The 18,637-nt window shown below is 46.6% G+C and overlaps 1 protein-coding gene and 1 long non-coding RNA gene across 30 annotated transcripts in view; one reads left to right on the top strand and one right to left on the bottom strand.

Annotated features, from left to right (window-relative positions):
- The window catches only part of LOC132659185 (uncharacterized), a 71,454-nt gene that overhangs the window by 48,028 nt on the left and 4,789 nt on the right, over window positions 1–18,637 (top strand). The window lies entirely within an intron of this gene.
- Window positions 1–18,637, bottom strand: part of NUGGC (nuclear GTPase, germinal center associated) — a 49,428-nt gene that overhangs the window by 11,859 nt on the left and 18,932 nt on the right. For 21 of the 29 annotated variants that reach the window (XM_060409558.1, XM_060409544.1, XM_042243518.1 and 18 more), the window contains 6 exons: window positions 16,150–16,359; window positions 11,839–12,014; window positions 10,931–10,949; window positions 10,454–10,543; window positions 5,177–5,282; window positions 4,677–4,810 (listed from right to left, as the gene is read on the bottom strand). In XM_060409558.1, coding sequence (XP_060265541.1) covers window positions 4,677–4,810; window positions 5,177–5,282; window positions 10,454–10,543; window positions 10,931–10,949; window positions 11,839–12,014; window positions 16,150–16,359 — 735 coding nt within the window. The remainder of the gene's footprint in view (window positions 1–4,676; window positions 4,811–5,176; window positions 5,283–10,453; window positions 10,544–10,930; window positions 10,950–11,838; window positions 12,015–16,149; window positions 16,360–18,637) is intronic. The other 8 variants (XM_060409553.1, XM_060409549.1, XM_060409561.1 and 5 more) reach the window with 1 other exon arrangement.

Genomic DNA, 18,637 nt, shown 5'->3' on the forward strand with positions numbered 1-18,637 from the left:
CTAGGTTCCAAACTGGGAACTCTGTAGTGCCTGCCCCTGTATGAGAACCCTGGAGACCACGCAGTGTCCACCTGCAGTGGAAAGAAGCCACACTCCTTCGCTCAGCACTTAAGGCCCTTCTTGGCCAGAACTCAGCCAATTTCTCCAGCATCGCCAGCTCGCTGTTTGCCCAAAAGGTCCTCCCGTGTAGCTGCCCATGAACTTGCTGCCATTCCCTAAATGTGCCATCCTTCTGGCTGTGCACAGGCTCTGCCCACGTTCTCGTCCTCCCAGAAAAAGTTCAAAAGGCACTTCTCGTGTCATGCTATCCCTGACTCCCCCAGCAGAGCTGGGCTGAGCGGAGTTTGGGTGCCCTTTCCTGGGCTCCCGTTGCATCTGGTACACCCCTGCTATGCTGTGTCTCCCTCGGGCCATGTGTCTCCCTGCTCTGGGCCAGGACCTTGCTGAAGAGACAGACTGTTATTCGTGCTTGTTTATTCCAGGCATGGCACGGAGAGTGCAGTCCATAAACGTTTGTGGAGTGAGTGAGTGGCATGGAAAAATGGCTGGATAATGTAGGATTTTAAATTCTATTCCAAACTGGATGACAGAAACAGCTCTTGCATAAAGGTGTGACCTTCCATAGATGACTTATCATCCCTGAATCCTCAAGGGCATTGTCTGTGAAGTAAGTTGAATAGAGCTGAATGATCCTGAAAATAGCCTCAAACTCCTACATTCTGAGTCTCAGAATAGATGAGTTCCAGAAGTTTATGGAAACTATCCCATTTCAAGCATGCCCTGGGAAGTTTCAGAGTTTTCACTAGTTAGAGTTCTATACTGTAGCTCAGCAGGCTCCTCTGTCCATGGAATTCTCCATGCAAGAATACTGGAGTGGGTTGCGATTCCCTTCTCCAGGTGATCTTCCTGACCTAGGGATTGAACTCCGGTCTCCTGTGTTACAGACAGATTCTTTACCACCTGACCCACCAGGGAAGCCCTGGAATTCTATAAGCAGGACTTTTTTCTCAGAGTGCTCGCTGGGTTCTTTGAAATGTGTGGTGTCACTGGTGAGCAAAATGAAAGAAGAGAGAAGTCATGAAAAGGAACGCCACAGGCAAGAGTCTCACCATGGCTCACTCTCAACGAATCCTCATTGAAGAAGGAAAAGAATGATAAGAATCAGAAAGGCTGGGAATGAAGAAAGGGGAAAAGGCTGGCATCTACTATGAATAAATGCAGGACTCATTCAGCATTGAGATTGTCATAATCAACTTCCCATTAATTCTTAAAAATAAACGTGAGATTCTTGTTCATTTAAAACCACTAACTGGACTTCTCTGGGGGGTCTGGTGGTTGAGAATCCAACTGCCAATGCAGGGGACATGGGTTTAATCCCTGGTCTGAGAAGATTCCACAGGCCCCAGAGCAACTAAGCCCGTGCACAACTACGGTAGCCTGTGCTCTGGGGCCTGGGAACCCCAAGAGAAGCCACGCAATGGAAAGCCTTCACACCCCAACTAAGAGCGTACCCCTTGCTTGCCACACCTAGACAAACGCCAGTGCACAGCTATGAAGACCCAGCACGACCAAAAATGAAATTAATTAATTTTTAAAATATAAAATGAAATCATTATTCTCTAATTTTTGAGTTTGAGTTGCAATCTTAAAAAAAATGGTCCATCACATACAATTTTAGGGTTTTTTCCCCCCAAGAATACAAAGGAACTGACAAAACTCTTGCCTTCCAACTTTCGATCAAAGAAGCAAGGCTGAGACTGATATGTGAGGCCAAAGAATTTTGAGGAAGGCTGCTGGCAACCCCCTCTAAAAGGCTAGGATAGAATTCCAGCCAGCCCCCTCCTCTGTGTCTTCTGTCGCCTAGAGTCTGGATACAAGGAGAGAACTGAGGCTGTACTTCCATATCACACTCCAGCTTGGACTGCAGAAGGCTTTGTCCCGGTGTTTATCAAACAAACCAACCACACACAGCACCGCATCTGATTCATTTTCCATCAGCACTTCCAAAAGCAATCTTTGGCTGGGCAGCAAGGCAACTTTCACCCCGAAGAATTTTTTCGGGAAGTTGGAATGTCAAAACCTTCACTAGTATTTCAGAGGACAAAAGTCAAAATAGGAAATCTCAAATTCCATAAAGGTGTTTTTTTTTTCTTCTTGTTTTCACAGAACTAGAACAAACACCGAGTAAGAAATATGAGGGAAAAGATGGTAAATCTTGCTCTATTTGGCAGTTTTTATGTAGAATTTTTAAAATGGAAAAGACCCTAACACTGGGGAAGATGGAGGGCAGGAGGAGAGGGGGACGACAGAGGATGAGATGGTTGGATGGCATCACCCACTCAATGGACATGGGTTTGAGCAAGCTCCAGGAGACAGTGAAGGACAGGGAAGCCTGGCGTGGAGTCTCAAAGAGTCGGACACGACTCAGTGACTAAACGACAACAGCAAAGACATCTGACCAACACCGCATGGACTATTAAAAGTTGACATTGCGGGTCTTCCCAGGGGCTCCCTGGACTGAGCTCCCAAAGCAGGGGGCCCGGGTTTGATCCCTGGCTGGAGAACTAGATTCCACATGCCATAACGAAGACCCAGTGCAGCCAAATAAACATTGTTTAAGAGTCAACATTGCCCCCTTTTCACACTGAAGTCACATCCAGACCAGCTGCCTCAGCTAGTCTCTCCACTGGACCCTCCAGGTTGACTGTCCCATGTTATCGGGACCAACCAGATCATACATTTCTCTACCCCTTCCCTTTTCTACGTAATAATAGGTCAGACAGCTTGGCTGAGCAAATATGATAGATGACAGCAAGTATGGAAATAAAGAAACGCCAACCAAATGAGAACATCCAAAGGCTGTTAATTCAGAGCTTGCTGTAGTAAGGGAGTCAGTGGGCAGTGTCTGCATTTGGCAGGTACTCAAAGGCAGGCCAGGGGCTTCCCTAGGGGCTTGACAGTGAAGAATCTGCCTGCAGTGTGGGCAGATTCAATCCCTGGGTCGAGAAGATCCCCTGGAGAAGGGAATGGCTACCCACTCCATTCCAGTATTTTTGCCTGGAGAATCCCATAGACAGCGGAGCTTGGCAGGCTAGTCCATGCGGTTGCAAAGACTCAGACATGACTTGAGTGCACAAAGGCAGGCAGAGGGGTGGGAAGGCTTTCAGCACCGTGAACAGAGACCCCTGGCATGGGGCAGCTGTGAATGGGGACCTAGATGCAGGGATCCTATGTGATTCATGAGGATGAGTGAAAAGATGGCGAATCTTGCTCTATTTGGCACTTTTATGTAGAATTTCTAAAATAATGAATACATTCATCTTCCCTTGATTGGTCCTTGTTGGAAGCAGGGATAAAGATTAGGGAAGCCCGTGAGCTAACAGGGTTGTCTGTGATGAGAGTTTAATGGCTAGCCAGTTATAGCAAAAATGTGAGTGTCAACAGAATGGTGAGGTCTGCTGGGAGAGGGTCATTTGCAGAATTACAGGCAGCGCCATCATTGCTAAAGGGTTTACTCTGGACGGGAGCTGTAACTTCCCAGCCATACCTCTAGTCATCTGAATTAGATGGATTGTTTTTGTGTGTTTCAGGTTGTTAAAAATTATTTTCCTCTTCTGTAAGCAACCACTGCTCATGTTTTAAAATACCTAAGCATCATGGTAATCTCTTTGCAATAAAATATGGATGAAGGGTAAAAAATTTAAAAAAGGTTAGGGAAGCCCTTGAGCCTGGTGGGCTACAGTCCATGGGGTCGCAAAGAGTTGGATAGGACTGAGTGACTTAGCACAGCACACAGGGAAGCCCTTAGCCCTTAACCAGGGTCTGGCTATTTGGGGCTGATTGTTACAGAAGGTATTGCTTTGCTTCTTCGATTGTTATCAGAGATAGCAGTCTAACTTCCTACATGTCTGAGATAGAGCAGGCTGACTTCGTGAGCTATTTCTTGTAGATCAGGGGTTGGCTTCCTAGGCTGGTGGTTGTAGATGGTGGGCCAAAATTCTGTTTTTACATATGCCCGTCTGTCTGTATATTCAATCCCTCACAAGGAAGCAATGCTTTTGGTGATTTATTCTGGCTGCAGATTTTTCTTCCAAGCTTATAATTTAGCAGCATATCCTTTTTACATGCTTGTGAGCTAAGTCGCTTAGTCGTGTCTGACTCTTTGTAACCCCATGGACTGTAGCCCACCAGGCTCCTTTGCCCATGGGATTCTCCAGGCAAGAATGCTGGAGTGGGTTGCCATTTCTTTCTGTAGGAGATCTTCCTGACTCAGGGATCAAACCTACATTGGCAGGCGGATTCTTTACCATTGAGCCACCAGGAAAGCTCAGCTTATTCCAGCAGAAGACGACACATCTCTCCTACCATTAAACACACTCTACCTGATTCAAGTCTCAGGAGAGTCTAAAGTGACTATTTTTAACTTTCCCTCTCAGCCTATCTGTCACAAGTGAAAAAAGAAGAAAAAAAAAACACATTCTTTTCTTTCCTTACTCAAAGGTTACAATGTTAACCCTCAGATTATCTTTATTTTCTTTAGAATCTCTGAGTTTAGGGTGTTCCTCTGGTCAGAGAAGAAAAGTCATTCCAAGTTAATTCTCTAACTTGGTAAGGGGGAGGGTTCTGCTCAGGCTGGGAGGCAAAGGACACACAGCCCAGGGGTCTCCCCAGCATACCTGCACGTGGTCCGTGCAGCTGAAACTGTCTGTGAGGAGCAACAGGCCAAAAGCTTCAGTGACGTACTTGGTCACCATCCTCTTCTTCTTATCCAGGAGTCTTCTCCTGATATATTCTCTCAGCTTGGGGATTTCTGGAATTCACAGGCAACACAAACAGTTTGAAAAGGCCAGAGTTCATAGGAAACAGCATTCCTGAAAATGAACAGATCAGGATGGCAGTCTGAATCAACTTCAGTTGAGGTCCTCTGTGGGTGGGATGCTCATGAAACCAATCTTCCTGTCTTCCCAGTCTAGGATCAGCAACTACAGATGGGAGGTCAGCAGTGAAGCATCAGGAACCACAACAATGCAGAACACACACATTTGCTCATAGGTGTGGAAACTGGCAAGCTAGAAGTGTGGCACAGAAAGTTCTAGGGTGGGAAACTCAGAGTGCCAAGCTTATTCGTGAGAATTTTAGTGAGTGAGATAAAAATACATGTATTTATGTGAGTTACCAGTTTCCTCCTCGGTGAGGAGCGCCTGCTGCCAGTACTCCTGGGCGCTGACCGTGTACACCAGCTCAGAGGCTTCCAGAACCCTGGAGTCAGCTGGCAGTTTTCTCTGAAGTGAGAGAGGCACACAGGGAACAGAATCACTCAGCCACCACAAAGGCAGCCATGCACCCGCTTCACCAGAGCCTTCAGCAAACTTGAGCTCATCCACTTTCAGTTCTGCACGAGCCCCATAAGGAATGAGCAACATCCTCAAGGTCAGTTGTTCCCATCTGTCCCCCTCGCCAGGTCAGAGGTCGTGAGGACATTGTTGCAGAGATTCTCTGCGGAGTTAAAAAATAGCAATTCTATTTTTGTGTATGGAAGTGTATACAGAAAATAGTTCAGAAGTGTATTTAACCTTTAAAAAAACAAGAGTTACCATGGGATCCAGCAATCCTGGATCCTGGGCATGTATCTGGAGAAACCTCTAAGATACATGCACCCAGTGTTCATAGAAGTGCTAGGAACAGACGAAGATGTGCTCTATGTGTATATATATATATGTGTGTGTGTGTGTGTGTGTGTGTGTGTATGTATATATTTATATACACACACACAGCAGAATATTACTCAGCCATTCATCTGCTGATGGCCACTTAGACTGTTTCCGTGTCTTGGCAACTGTAAATAATGATGCGAACATTGGGGTGTGTGTATCTTTTTTAATTAGTTGTAACCCCATTTTTTAAAAAATCTAGCTTTGTCACTTAAATCATTTTGCAGTGATAACACTCGTCTACTTCTTTTACTTGTACGAGCTTTTTGCTATATACCCCTTGTGCCCTAACCTTTATTTTTAATATTATTCTCTACTCTTGGGCTTCCCTGGTGGCTCAGCTGATAAAGAATCCGCCTGCAATGCAGGAAGCCTGGGTTAGATCCCTGGGTTGGGAAGATCCCCTGGAGAAGGGAACGGCTACCCACTCCAGTATTTTGGCCTGGAGAATTCCATGGATCCATGGACTGTATAGTCCATGGGGTACAAAGAGACATGACTGAGTGATTTTCACTCACTCATTCACTAAAAGAATGAGCAATAGGTCCATGTTTTGGGACAGAGAAAAAAAAAATTGGTCTGAATATAAACTTGCTGCCAGGGAGCAAAGATAGTCTTATAACGTCTTGTTGTTTTTAGTTGCTAAGTAGCATCCGACTCTTTGAGACCCATGGACTGCAGGACGCCAGGCTTCCTTGTCCTTCACTATCTCCTGGAGCTGGCTCAAACTCACGTCCATTCAGTCAGTGATGCCATTCAACCATCTCATCCTCTGTTGCCCCCTTCTCTGCCCAGCAGGAGATCTTTCCCGGCATCAGTGTCTTTTCAAATGAGTTGGCTCTTCACATCAGGTGGCTAAAGTATTGAAGCTTTAGCTTCAGCATCAGTCCTTCCAATGAATATTCAGGACTGATTTCCTTTCAGATTGACTGGTTTGATCTCCTTGTTGTCCAAGGAATTCTCGAGTCTTCTCCAACACCAGAGTTCAGAAGCATCAATTCTTCGGCACTCAGCTTTCTTTATAGTCCAGCTCTTGCATCCATACATAACTACTTTAAAAACCATAGGCTTGACTAGATGGACATTTGTCAGCAAAGTAATGTCTCTGCTTTTTAATATGCTATCTAGGCTTGTCATAGCTTTTATTCCAAGGAGCAAGCGTCTTTTAATTTCATGGCTGCAGTCACCATCTTCAGTGATTTGGGAGCCCAAGAAAATAAAGTCTGTCACTGTTTCCACTGTTTCCCTATCTACTTGCCATGAAGTGATGAAACTGCAAGCCATGATCTTAGTTTTTTGAACCCTGGGTTTTAAGCCAGTTTTCATTCACTGTTCTTTTACCTTCATCAAAAGGTTCTTTAGTTCCTCCTCGCTTTCTGCCATTAGGGCGGTGTCATCTGCGTATCTGAGGTTATTGATATGAGGATATTGATTTTTAATGTCTGATGCTGAAAGGATTCAGCTTAAATTAAGGGCCAATATGTGAACTTGAACATCAAACAGAACACAATAATTCTGTGAAAAGCAACGAGTTCATATGATATTTAAACTGAGTAAAACAATAAGGTATTGTGAAATAATATCTGTCTCTCTGTCTATCAGCTTCTGCCCTGAGTTCCTGACACAGGGCTCCTGAGACCCTTATACAAAGAGGTGTTGGGAAAATCTTTGATTCTAAAATTTAGTCTTTGACCCCAGTTCCCAGCACAGAACTCCCGAATCCCTTGGGATTTCTAAGCATACCCCCTTTCTCCAGAGAGGAGAGAAGAGCTGGAAATGTAGTTCATAATTGATCATGTCTACATGAGGAAGCTCCATAAATTCCCAATAACATAGGGTTCAGAGAACTTCCAGGTTGGTGAAGACATTCACATACTTGGAGAGGAATGCACTACAATTTCATGGGACTGAAGCTCCGGCCCTGGGGAGCCTCCCAGACCTTGCCCTACGTGTATCTTGATCTGGCTGTTCATTTATACCAAATTCTTTATTATGTAGTAAACTGGTAAATGTGAGTAATTGATCCACTGAGTTCTGTGAGCTGTTCTTGCAAATAACTGAATCCAAGGGAGAGGAAGTCATAGAAACCACTTTGTAATGAAGTCAGCAGTCGTGCGTAACCAGGGGACCTACTTCTTGCTATCCATATCTGAAGTGGGGGCAGTCTTGTGGGACTAAACCCTTAACCTGTGGGGTCTGATGCTATCTCCAGGTGGTTGTTGTTGTTTAGCCGTATCCAGCTCTCTGGCAACCCCATGGACTTTAGCCTGCCAGGCTCCTCTGTCCATGGGATTTCCCAGACAAGAATACTGGAGTGGGTTGCCCTTTCCTCTTCCAGGGGGTTTTCCTGACCCAGGGATCAAACCCATGTCTCCTGCATCGGCAGGCGGATTCTACACCACTGAGCCACCTGGGAAGCCCTCTTTCCAAGTAGACAGTGTCAAACTGAGTTAAACTGTAAGGCACCCCGCTGAGATCAGGGAGAATTGTTCAGTGCAGGGAAAACGCCACACATCTGTGGTTGGAAGTGTGAGCATGGTAATTGTGTGCAAGTAAAAAGAGGAACACACAGGAACAGTGGTGCCGGTTTTCTTTACAGGTTTGCTAAAGCAAAGGCAAAATGCAGTGTAATAATCAGCTCAAAAGCCATGCCTGAACATCAAAACCCAGCTCTCTCTCGCCTGCCATGTACAGTCAGCCATCCTGAGCTTTCAGTTTTCCCTGAACTTCTCAACACCACCTACCCTAACTGCCAGCGTGACTGAGGATCCTTCCTCTGAGTTCCTCTGGCTGACTCAGGTTCCCATCACTCCTTTTTTTATTTTTGTAACACCACCTAGATTACAGAAAAAGCCTCCTCAGCTCATCTGTCTACCTCCAGTCTTCACCACCCCCTCTTCCCACTATCCGTTCTCCATACTGGGCTTCCCAGGAGGCAGTAGCGGTAAAGAACCCGCCTGCCAATGCAGGAAACGTCAGAGACGTGGGTTCAATCCCTAGGTTGGGAGGATCTGGAGAAGGGGATGGCTACCCACTCCAGTATTCTTGGCTGAAGGATCCCATAGACAGAGGAGCCTGGCAGGCTATGGCCCATAGGGTCGCAAAGAGTCGGACACGACTGAGTGACTTAGCACACAAATGTTCTCCATACTACTGAGAAAATTGCCTTTCTAAAATATCCCCAAATTGAGATCAATAAGAGTAGTCCCAGGAGTCGGTCATTTTCCATAAATATTTTTTTCTTAATTTTCATTTTTGTAATTAAAAAAATAAGCATACACATTTCTATGAATGGCTATATAATCAAATTCTGCCTCATTTTTTCCATGGCTAAATTAAAATATGCTCCAAATGAAGGCCTGCAGGACAAGTAAAGGTTTCACAACAATTCAGACTGAAAAAAAGGTGGCTGGAGAATGAAGGTGTTATGTAGCCATCAGAGGGGTAGGTGTGCAGACTTTAAAGAACTTGTGCCCTTAAGAGTCAGAACCATAGGCATCTGCAAGCTGACATTTTTGCACAGACCCTGTCTCATACACACCAGTTTGCCACATTTATTAGCAGTAAATAAAATCATGAATTGTAGATTGAGGTATTGGGTTGGCCAAAAAGTTCATTCAGGTTTGTCCATAAGATGGCACGCAACCTCGAACAAACTTTTTGGCCAACCCAATATTTTCTGTTTCTACTTCCAGAAACGATATAATTATGTCGTCCACAATTAATGAGAACAAGAACAGCTCTTCTGAGTTACTGCCTCGTTAAAATCAGCATTCAGGAGTTGCTTGGTAGAAGACCTTGGCTTATGCATGAGGTCTGATTATTCTGAATTAGAAACAAAAGCTTTGCAATTTTCAGCTCCACATTGTACACCAGACATTTTCTGCATCCAAATAATTGAAGTCAAAATACAGAAAGCAGTTAACTATAGAACTGGCTGCAGGGGCATATGCTTTTCCTATTAAATCCAGCCCTGAAGACTGAGTTTCAGCAAAGCCACCTCAACTACCACATCTAACATTGAGGTGGTTTTCTTTATATTTATCTTCAATTGGTTTCAGGTTTAAGGTTGCATAAGACTATTACAGGAAGGAGTTTTATGTTTCTAACTATTTTAGTAACAGAATAATAAAAATAACTTGAGGAACACCAAGATTCCCACAGGCCAATTATTCAAACTTGAAAAATAGAGCTCAGACCTTATATCCCAACACAGCATATGCCCTTTGTTTAGCTATTCAAACCTATTTGCCTGTAGTTCACCCAGCAAAGCAGATTTTTTTCAATTACGTTCTTCCTTCTGTCTCGAATGCCCTTTCTCCTATTACGTCTCCTCACCCAAGACTACTGATTTTTTAAAATTCTGCTCAAGAGGCTGAGGAGTTTTCCCTGAACTTCTCACACCACCTACCCCAACTGCCAGCATGACTGAGGATCCTTCCTCTGAGTTCCCACCGCCCCTCTGCGTCCCTCTAGCCAAGCACACTTCAACCTGCATGATAATCCCTGATTTTATCTGCTCATGGCTCTCAGTAAACCATACACTCAGTAGACATTATTACTTCCCAGCTTTACAGATGAGAAAATGGAGGCTCAGACAGGTACAGTAATTTGCCTAAGGTTACAAAGTAATCAATAGGGCACATAGTCTACTTTAAAGCTTTTGCCCAAACAGGCACGTGTGTCTCAAAGTCTGAGGCGCTGAAAAGCAGAAAAATGCATAGCAGAATCTGTTCACTCACCTTGAGTTTATCCTTGAGAATTTTATTCCTCTGTAGCTTTATCATTTCATTTCTTTCTAAAACAGCTTCTCGCTGACTTTGAATAGCTTGCTGGATTATAAGAAGAAATAACAGCATGGCCAAGAATGCAGGGTTATCAAGATTAATACAGGGGTAAGGGGGAAACATTTAAATAAAGGGAACATTTAGGGGGCTGCTCTTCATTTAACCCAGACAGGTGTGCAGGTGTTCCCGTCATATAACACTAGTCATAAAAAGTGAGGTCGCTCAGTCGTGTCCGACTCTTTGTGACCCCTTGGGCTGTAGCCTACTAGGCTCCTCAGTCCACGGGATTTTCAAGCAAGAATGCTGGAGTGGGTTGCCATTTCCTTCCCTAAGTCATAAAAAGTATTGTTTAAAAATAACTAGTCCAAACTTTGGTCTGTCAATTACATCTCAGTCGAGCTTTAAAAAAGAAAACAACTAGTCCATACTTACGTTTCCCACTTTTCTTTCCCTGAAATGAAAAATGGAAGAATTACTTATCTCATGATGTGTCTCGGCAGTCTTGACTTGCCCTGAAAGCACGCCTTTGTTCTCTCCCTAAACTCATTCTTCAGCCTTTAGGCTCTGGCCCACCTCCAGGGTCCATTTGATGGTAGTATCTTAATTTCTTGTTATTTCATTGTCGGTGGGATTTTCTGTGCCCCCACCCCTATCCCAGTCAAGGTGCAGACCTCTGCTGATGGACATTTTAGAGAGAATCATGCAGAGTGTGAAGCAAGTCAGAAAGAGAAAAACAAATAGAAAAAATGGTACTGATGAACCTATTTGCAAAGCGGAAATAGACACCGACATAGAGAACAAATGTCTGGACTTTAAGCAGGAAATGGGGAAGTGGGATGAACAGGGAGATTGCGATTCACATATATATATATACACTATGTATAAAATACGTAGCTCGTGAGAACCTACTATCTAACACAGGAAACTCTACTTAATAGTGTGGTGGCCTAAATAAATCTGAAACAGAATCTAACAATTCAAAGCTGCACCACCCAGACAGTGTTATAGGAAGTGTCTCCTAGCTGTGGGGCATCTACGCTTCCCACATCCGTGGCGGCAGGCAGGTCCATCACACTGTGAAACACCAGGAGCTACTGTTTGCATCTCAGACCCATGAGTGGCGTCCCTGGAGCTATGCAGAATTCAGCCTCTTGGGCGTTAAGCAGCTGCTCTGGAAGATTCTCAAGACAACCCACCCGATGGCCCAGAAGTCACCCAGGCATCTCTTTCATCACCAATGGTCACTTGCCTGTGTCCACAATGCCCATGAGTCAAAGCTCTGTCGTTTTGCCTGGGACCCACAGAGGGAAGCCCGCGTCCCTGCAGGCCCAGAGCGGTACCTCAGGTATTCCGGCAGGTGGAGCTTGTCGGCCTTGGTGACCACCAGGGCCAGGTCCCTGCAGAACCCTCTCTGGCAGGCTTTCACGCTCTCGTTCAGAAGGTCCTCGTGGGCTCTCCCTCCAGAAATCCTTTCAACGTCACTGATCACCCAGATCACGGAGCACTTGTCGATGGTCTGTGAAACACGACCACAGCGTGCTTAAGAGCATACATGGTGCCTCGGTTGCAGCATGTTAGCCGCTCAGTTGCCCAACTCTTTGTGACCCCATGGACTGTAGCCTGCCAGGCTTCTCCGTCCACGGGAGTCTCCAGAAAAGAGTACTGGACGTGTTTCCTTCATGTGTCGCGTCCGTCCTCCAGGCTCTGCCCCAGCTCTCTGTCCAGCCCCATCTCTCACCAACCCCCGCCAGTACACTCTATGCAGCAGCCACATGAGCTTCTTGCACATCCGTGGGTGTAAGCTGCGCATCTATCTTGGGGTCACAACCTCTGCTTGACCTCCGTTTGGCCTCTGAGATCACCAAGGGCCACCTGAGGCTAGGTTGGTCACCCCATCTCTGCATCCCATAGCACCTGTACTTACCTGCCCTGGTGCTTCTCAGGCAGAGCTACTGTACAGCTACTATACTGTACAAGGTTGGCACTCTGCACCCCTCCCCCGCTCCCCACCCAGACTGCAAGGTGCTGGATGGGAAGGGGCCACATCATTCAGCTTGGAATCCGTAGCACCTCAAACACAGTACCTTGCCCATACTAGAAGCCTCATAGATGTTTGTGGCATTAGTCATTGATAGAATTCAAGAAATCATACCTTCAGTCCCAGATCCCTCACTAGCTTGATTTACTAAGCTGTCCTCTAGGGAGAAGTCCTGTTTTTCTGGAACTAGTGCTGGTCATGCGTTTATCCCAAAGCTGTCACTGCAGAGCATTATTTTGATGTCTGGCTTGCCCTGCATATGCAAAGCATGACCACAAGGTGGCAGCAGGGAGCCAGAAACCCATACGATTGAATTGAACATGAAATTGTAACTTAATGATTTGATAGCATACGTATTGCTTTATCAGACATACAACAAGCAATTGTGACATTTCTCGGACTGCATTGTTTTACCCATCTCATCTCTCCATATAAATGGAAAACTGGTCCAACTCCAGGATTGAATTTGTTTTATGGGTCCTCAGAATAACACTTTGCACATAAAGGTGTGACAAGTTTGTGAGTTGCTCACTGAATCATTATTTGCTCTGTGCCACTGATTCTTAAATAGTGGACCTTTGACAATGCCGGGAGACATTTCTAACTATTCAGACTGGAGGGGATGCTAGTGGGCAGAGGCCACAGATGCTGTAAGCATCCCATAATGCCTAGGTTGGGCCCCTACAGCAAGGAATTTCTCTGCCCTCTCCACCCCGAAGTCAGAAGAGCTGGGGCTAAGAAACCATGGTGTAGAGCAGAGGGGTTCAAACTTATTTTTAGCAGTGGATCTCTTTTCCAAATGAAATCTTAGGAAGAACTCCAATGGTCCAACTTGATTTTTTTTAAGTAGAACAGCTTTCGTTGAATTTGAAGTGGAGGGTTTGGAGCCCCCATCTTCTCTGCACCCCCATCCTCTGCCCATGAACCTCTTGGCTTCATGGATCATTGTTTTGAAAGCAACCATCTCAAGAGTCAAACAGATTTCATTGTTTTATAGAAAAGGTACATAGTAGACCCCACGAGGCAGAGGACTGACTTAAGGGCACACAAATCTGGGTCCTGAAGCTCCTCCCCTACATGGATGGACTCAAATTCAGGCAGGAAAATAAAACCCATCTCTGCCTCCCACTTCCCAAGTTATAACCAATTCAGGGAAGCTTCCAACAATTCTATCGCTTGTGGAAGATGAAGCCTGCCAGCTCCTCCTCCAGGGTGGGGTCTCTTTCACTTGCATCCCCCTGGTCCTGGTGAATTGCTGTTATTATTGTTGTTTGGTCGCTCAGTCATGTCCAATTCTCTGCAACCCTATGGACTGCATAACTCTCCAGGCTCCTCTGTCCATGGGATTTCCCAAGCAAGAATACTGAAGTGGGTTGCCATTTCCTTCTCCAGGGGATCTTCCCAACCCAGGGATCTAACCCAGGTCTCCTGCATGGCAGGCAGATTCTTTACTCTCTGAGCCAGCAGGGAAGCCAAACAAAAGAGGACCTCGATCATAAAAGTTGCAGTGGTTGAATTTCAGGCCCTGCCAGAAAAGGCCAATCTATAAGACAAGAGCCTCTGGAACTGGGAGGGGGTGGAATGGCCCCCACTCACCTCCCTCCTTGCAGTGAGAATGGGCCTCTGAGAGGTCAGGTGACACTTAGGTGGCAGCACAGGGGAATTTGAGTTAATGGTTTTAGTTTAGGGAGGGCACTGCTGGCAGCTGGGGGTGTAGGGGAGGGGGTTGAATTCTGTCCTCCCTGGATGGAGGGGAGTCTAGTAACTTTTCCTGAGAGGATATCACAAAACCACAAGAATGTGGGGGAGCTGTTGCCAAGCAGAGCAAGCTGGGAACCATCGCTTCGCTTCAGCCCAACCTCCTCAGAGCCCGGGTTCTGAGCCAGGTCTGCTGGCTCCTCTGTTCTGAGTGGCCTTTGATAAGCTTCCCAGTGTGTCTGAACTGGCAGCGGCCACGGCTCCATCCTGTGCCAGAGGCCGGCCACCCCCCGAGGCTGTCGCTCCCCACACTCGCCTGGAACTCGAGGAGGTGGCGGATTCCACCCCGAGACCAGAAACCGTGCAGAAACAAAGGCTCTCCTGGCCAGGCCTGAGCAGGCCACCAAGGATGAAGGACACTGGGAGACTGCCTCCACCTTAAAGAACTGTTAGGGAAGCTTCCCAGGTGGCTCAGTGCTGAAGAATCCGCCTGCCAGTGCAGGAGACATGGGTTCCATCCCGGATCCAGGAAGATCCCACACACCACGGAGCAGCTAAGCCCGTGCACCACCGCTACTGAAGCCTGCCCCCTCTAGGGTCCACAGCTAATGAGGCTGGGTGTTGCAGCTACTGAAGCTCGTGCATGAAGCCCTGCTGAAACCTGGGCAGCTACCGAAAGCCCGAGCTCTCCAACAAGAGAAGCCAGTGCAGTGAGAAGCCGACACGCTGCAACTATCGACTAGCCCCTGCTCACCACTGCTAGAAAAAGCCTGTACCCAACAGCAAAGACCCAGCGCAGCCAAACATAAATAAATTTTTTTAAAAAAGAGAATTGTTAGGGGGCTTTCTGGAGGTTGAGAGACAGAGCCTCAGCTGAGAAGGCAGGATTCTGCTCTCCGGTTTAAATTCTGCCACTTGGTAGCTGTTTGGTTTTGGGCAAAGGACTTCCCGTCTCTGAGCCTTCCTTTCCTTAGCTGTAAAATCAGGGCACAGGCTGCTTATCTGTAAGCTGCCATCCCGATCTTTATGGAAAACCACAGTTGCGAAGCTCCCCTGGCCCACAGTCATTCATTTAGCACAAATCTGGGGAATTTAAAGTCTACATACACCAGGGAAGCAGCAGTCCAGCAGAGAGATTTTTGGCAGCCTCTGCGCTGCTGATGACTCATGGACCTCTGCTGACCCTCCCAGCCCCTTCCAGCTCTGTCCTGTGCCCCATGCTCCCCCCCACAATCCTGCAGCCTGAGCTTCTGCCTTTCTTTCTCTGTCACTCACCCCCTTGGAGCTTCCCCAGGAGGCATGGTATTAAAGCCCACCCCACCTTGCCCAAGGGCTTCCCAGGTGGCTCAGTGGTAAAGAATCTGCCTGCCGATGCAGGAGGTGTGCGTTCAATGCCTGGGCTGGGAAGATCCCCTGGAGGAGGAAATGGCAACCGGCTCCAGTATTCTTGCCTGGGAAATCCCATAAGAGAGGAGCCTGGTGGGCTACAGTCCACAGGTCACAAAGAGTCCAACATGACTTAGCAACTTACCAACAACTCCTTACAGCCAAAGCCAGGAGCAGCCTTCTGGTTCCTTGGTGCGTGGCTACTGGCTTCTCTGCTTTGGACCCAAATGTTGCCCTCCCTGTCTCACTCTGACCTTGTCTCCCCTGCTCACTCTCGGGCCCCTCTGTTGCTGGCCCTTCTCATGTACCACAGTTTAGCTCCAGCTCCCAGGCCTATCTTGTGATTCCTCCCTCCTCGGTGTCCCTTGCCACCCATATCCTCCCATTGCCCTAAAGCTTAGAACATGGGAGAATTTAACTCTCTCGAGCTCCTAAAATCCATTAAGTGGAAAGTGGAACATCCTTTGCCGCTTTACAGAGAACTTGGGGATGGAGAGAGAGGGAGTGAAGCCCTGTGGAAGAGAATCACCTTTTTCCACATCTCGTCCCTCTTGCTATTGAAGTCACCTGTGCCTGGAATGTCCACCAGCACAACCCCTTCTGGAATCAGCTCTGATTTGGGAAGGGTCACTTCCACCAGTTTGATCAAGGGCCAGATGTGTGTCTCAGCAGATCCACCATCCCAGTCTCTCCTCTGGGTCCGGATGTAGGGGTCCAGCTTGACAGACAGCTCCCCTGCCTGAGGAAGAAGGACAAGGTCAGGTACACAAGACGATCTCCAGCACCTCTGCCCTAGATGGGCTATGACTCGGGTTCAGCAGAGGTCCACTGTGTCATGTGAGACGCGGTACTGGGTGACAGGCCCCAGGAGGCCTGAGGTCCTACCTGGAAGGGTCTAGGCTCAGAACTACAAAGAACACTGGGAGATCAGGAAATTCAAGCTCCTATGGGCTTCCCTGCTGGCTCAGATGGCAAAGAATCGGCCTGCAATGCAGAAAATCCAGGTTCTGTCCCTGGGTTGGGAAGATCTCCTGGAGAAGGAAATGACAACCCACTCCAATATTCTTGCCTGGAGAATTGCACGGACAGAGGGGCCTGGCGAGCTACAGTCCATGGGGTCGCAAAAAGTGGGGCACAACTGAGCAACTACCACTGACAGATGGAGAAAATACAGGCAGTGAGAGCAGGGCTTGAGGAAAGTCACAGCTTCACTGGGGGATGTTTTACCTTCTAAATTCCATTCCAGTTCTGAAATCAGTGGAAATCATCTGCACTAGTCTAAATCTGTGTGTGAGAGAGAGGATCTTTGAACTAATGTGAACATTTCTACGACCAGAAGGCCCTGACTGTGGAAGATTGATCATGAAATGGTGACCATACTTTCTAAGTTGAAAACTGGTCTGAAGTTGATCTTCAAACGGTTTTAAAAATTTACTTGGAAGATAAATTTTTAAAACCGTTTGATGAACTGGAGTCTATTATACAGAGTGAAGTAAGCCAGAAAGAAAAACACCAATACAGTATACTAACATATATATGGAATTTAGAAAGATGGTAATGATCACCCTGTATGCGAGACAGCAAAAGAGACACAGATGTATAGAGCAGTCTTTTAGACTCTGTGGGAGAGGGAGAGGGTGGGATGATTTGGGAGAATGGCATTGAAACACGTATACTATCAGGTAAGAAATGAATCGCTAGGTTCTATACAGGATACAGGAGGCTTGGGGCTGGTGAACGGGGATGATCCAGAGAGATGATATGGGGTGGGAGGTGGGAGAGGGGTAAGGATTGGGAACTCATGTACACCCGTGGCTGACTCATGTCAATGTATGGCAAAACCAATACATTATTGTAAAGCAAAATAAAGTAAAAATTAAAATTAAAAAAAAAATTTATCTTCCAAGTTCAAAAGAATATATGGACAGACCGGCATTTCCATGCTGTTTTAACGATGGTGAGTGAGATGAAGAATCATTCTCAGCCTGCTCTTTTTCCCTAAACACATTCATGCCAGCAACTCTGTGCAGCAGCGAATCCCTACTGGGATAATTCAGAGGACAGAAGGTTTGGGATGTAGTGCAGTCACCGTTAATAAGTATCTACAGAATGGCCCTGAAAGAAAGATAAATTCTTAAGAGAGTTGAGATCAAGTCAGAGAATGTGTTGCTATCTGGGTAGGAAATAAGAGTTATCATCAAGGGACTTCCCTGGTCGTCCAGTGGTTAAGACTTTGTCTTCCAATACAGGGGGCATGGATTCAGTTTCTGGTCAGGGAGCTATGATCCCACATGCCTCACAGTCAAAAAACCAAAAAACAGAAAATATATTGTAACATATGCAATAAAGACTTTAAAAATGGCCCACATCCACAAAAATTTGTTTAAAAGATTGCGGTTCTAATCAAATAATGCAAAATTGTGAAAGAAGAGATGATAAAAGTTCTTTAAGATATTTTGATTTAAAAAAACAAGCTATGATAAGGGCAACAGAAAAGAAAAAGCAAGGGGCTTAAAAAAGTGTGGGCTTTCTGTAAGAAGAAGGCTCCCGTCAATAAACGGGGCTTCCCAGGGGGCGACAGTGGTAAAGAACCTGCCTATCAATGCAAGGGAGGTAAGAGACGTGGGTCCACTCCCTGGGCTGGGAAGATCCCCTGGAGGAGGGCATGGCAACCCACTCCAGTATTCTTGCCTGGAGAATCCCAGGGATGGGGGAGCCTGGCGGGCTACAGTCCGTGTGGTCGCAGAGTCAGACATGACTGAAGCAACTTAGCCTGCTGCTGCTGCTGCTGCTGCTAAGTCGCTTCAGTCGTGTCCGACTCTGTGCGACCCCATAGACAGCATCTCACCAGACTCCCCCGTCCCTGGGATTCTCCAGGCAAGAGCACTGGAGTGGGGTGCCATCGCCTTCTCCAAACTTAGCCTGCACATACCACTGAATAAACTAGTGGAGACAAACCATCCTAGGAAGTAAACTCAGATTCCCTCTCCCCTGAATAGAATCCATGCCCCAAAGTC

This window comes from Ovis aries, chromosome 2, assembly GCF_016772045.2.
Source record: "Ovis aries strain OAR_USU_Benz2616 breed Rambouillet chromosome 2, ARS-UI_Ramb_v3.0, whole genome shotgun sequence".
Lineage (NCBI taxonomy): Eukaryota > Metazoa > Chordata > Mammalia > Artiodactyla > Bovidae > Ovis > Ovis aries.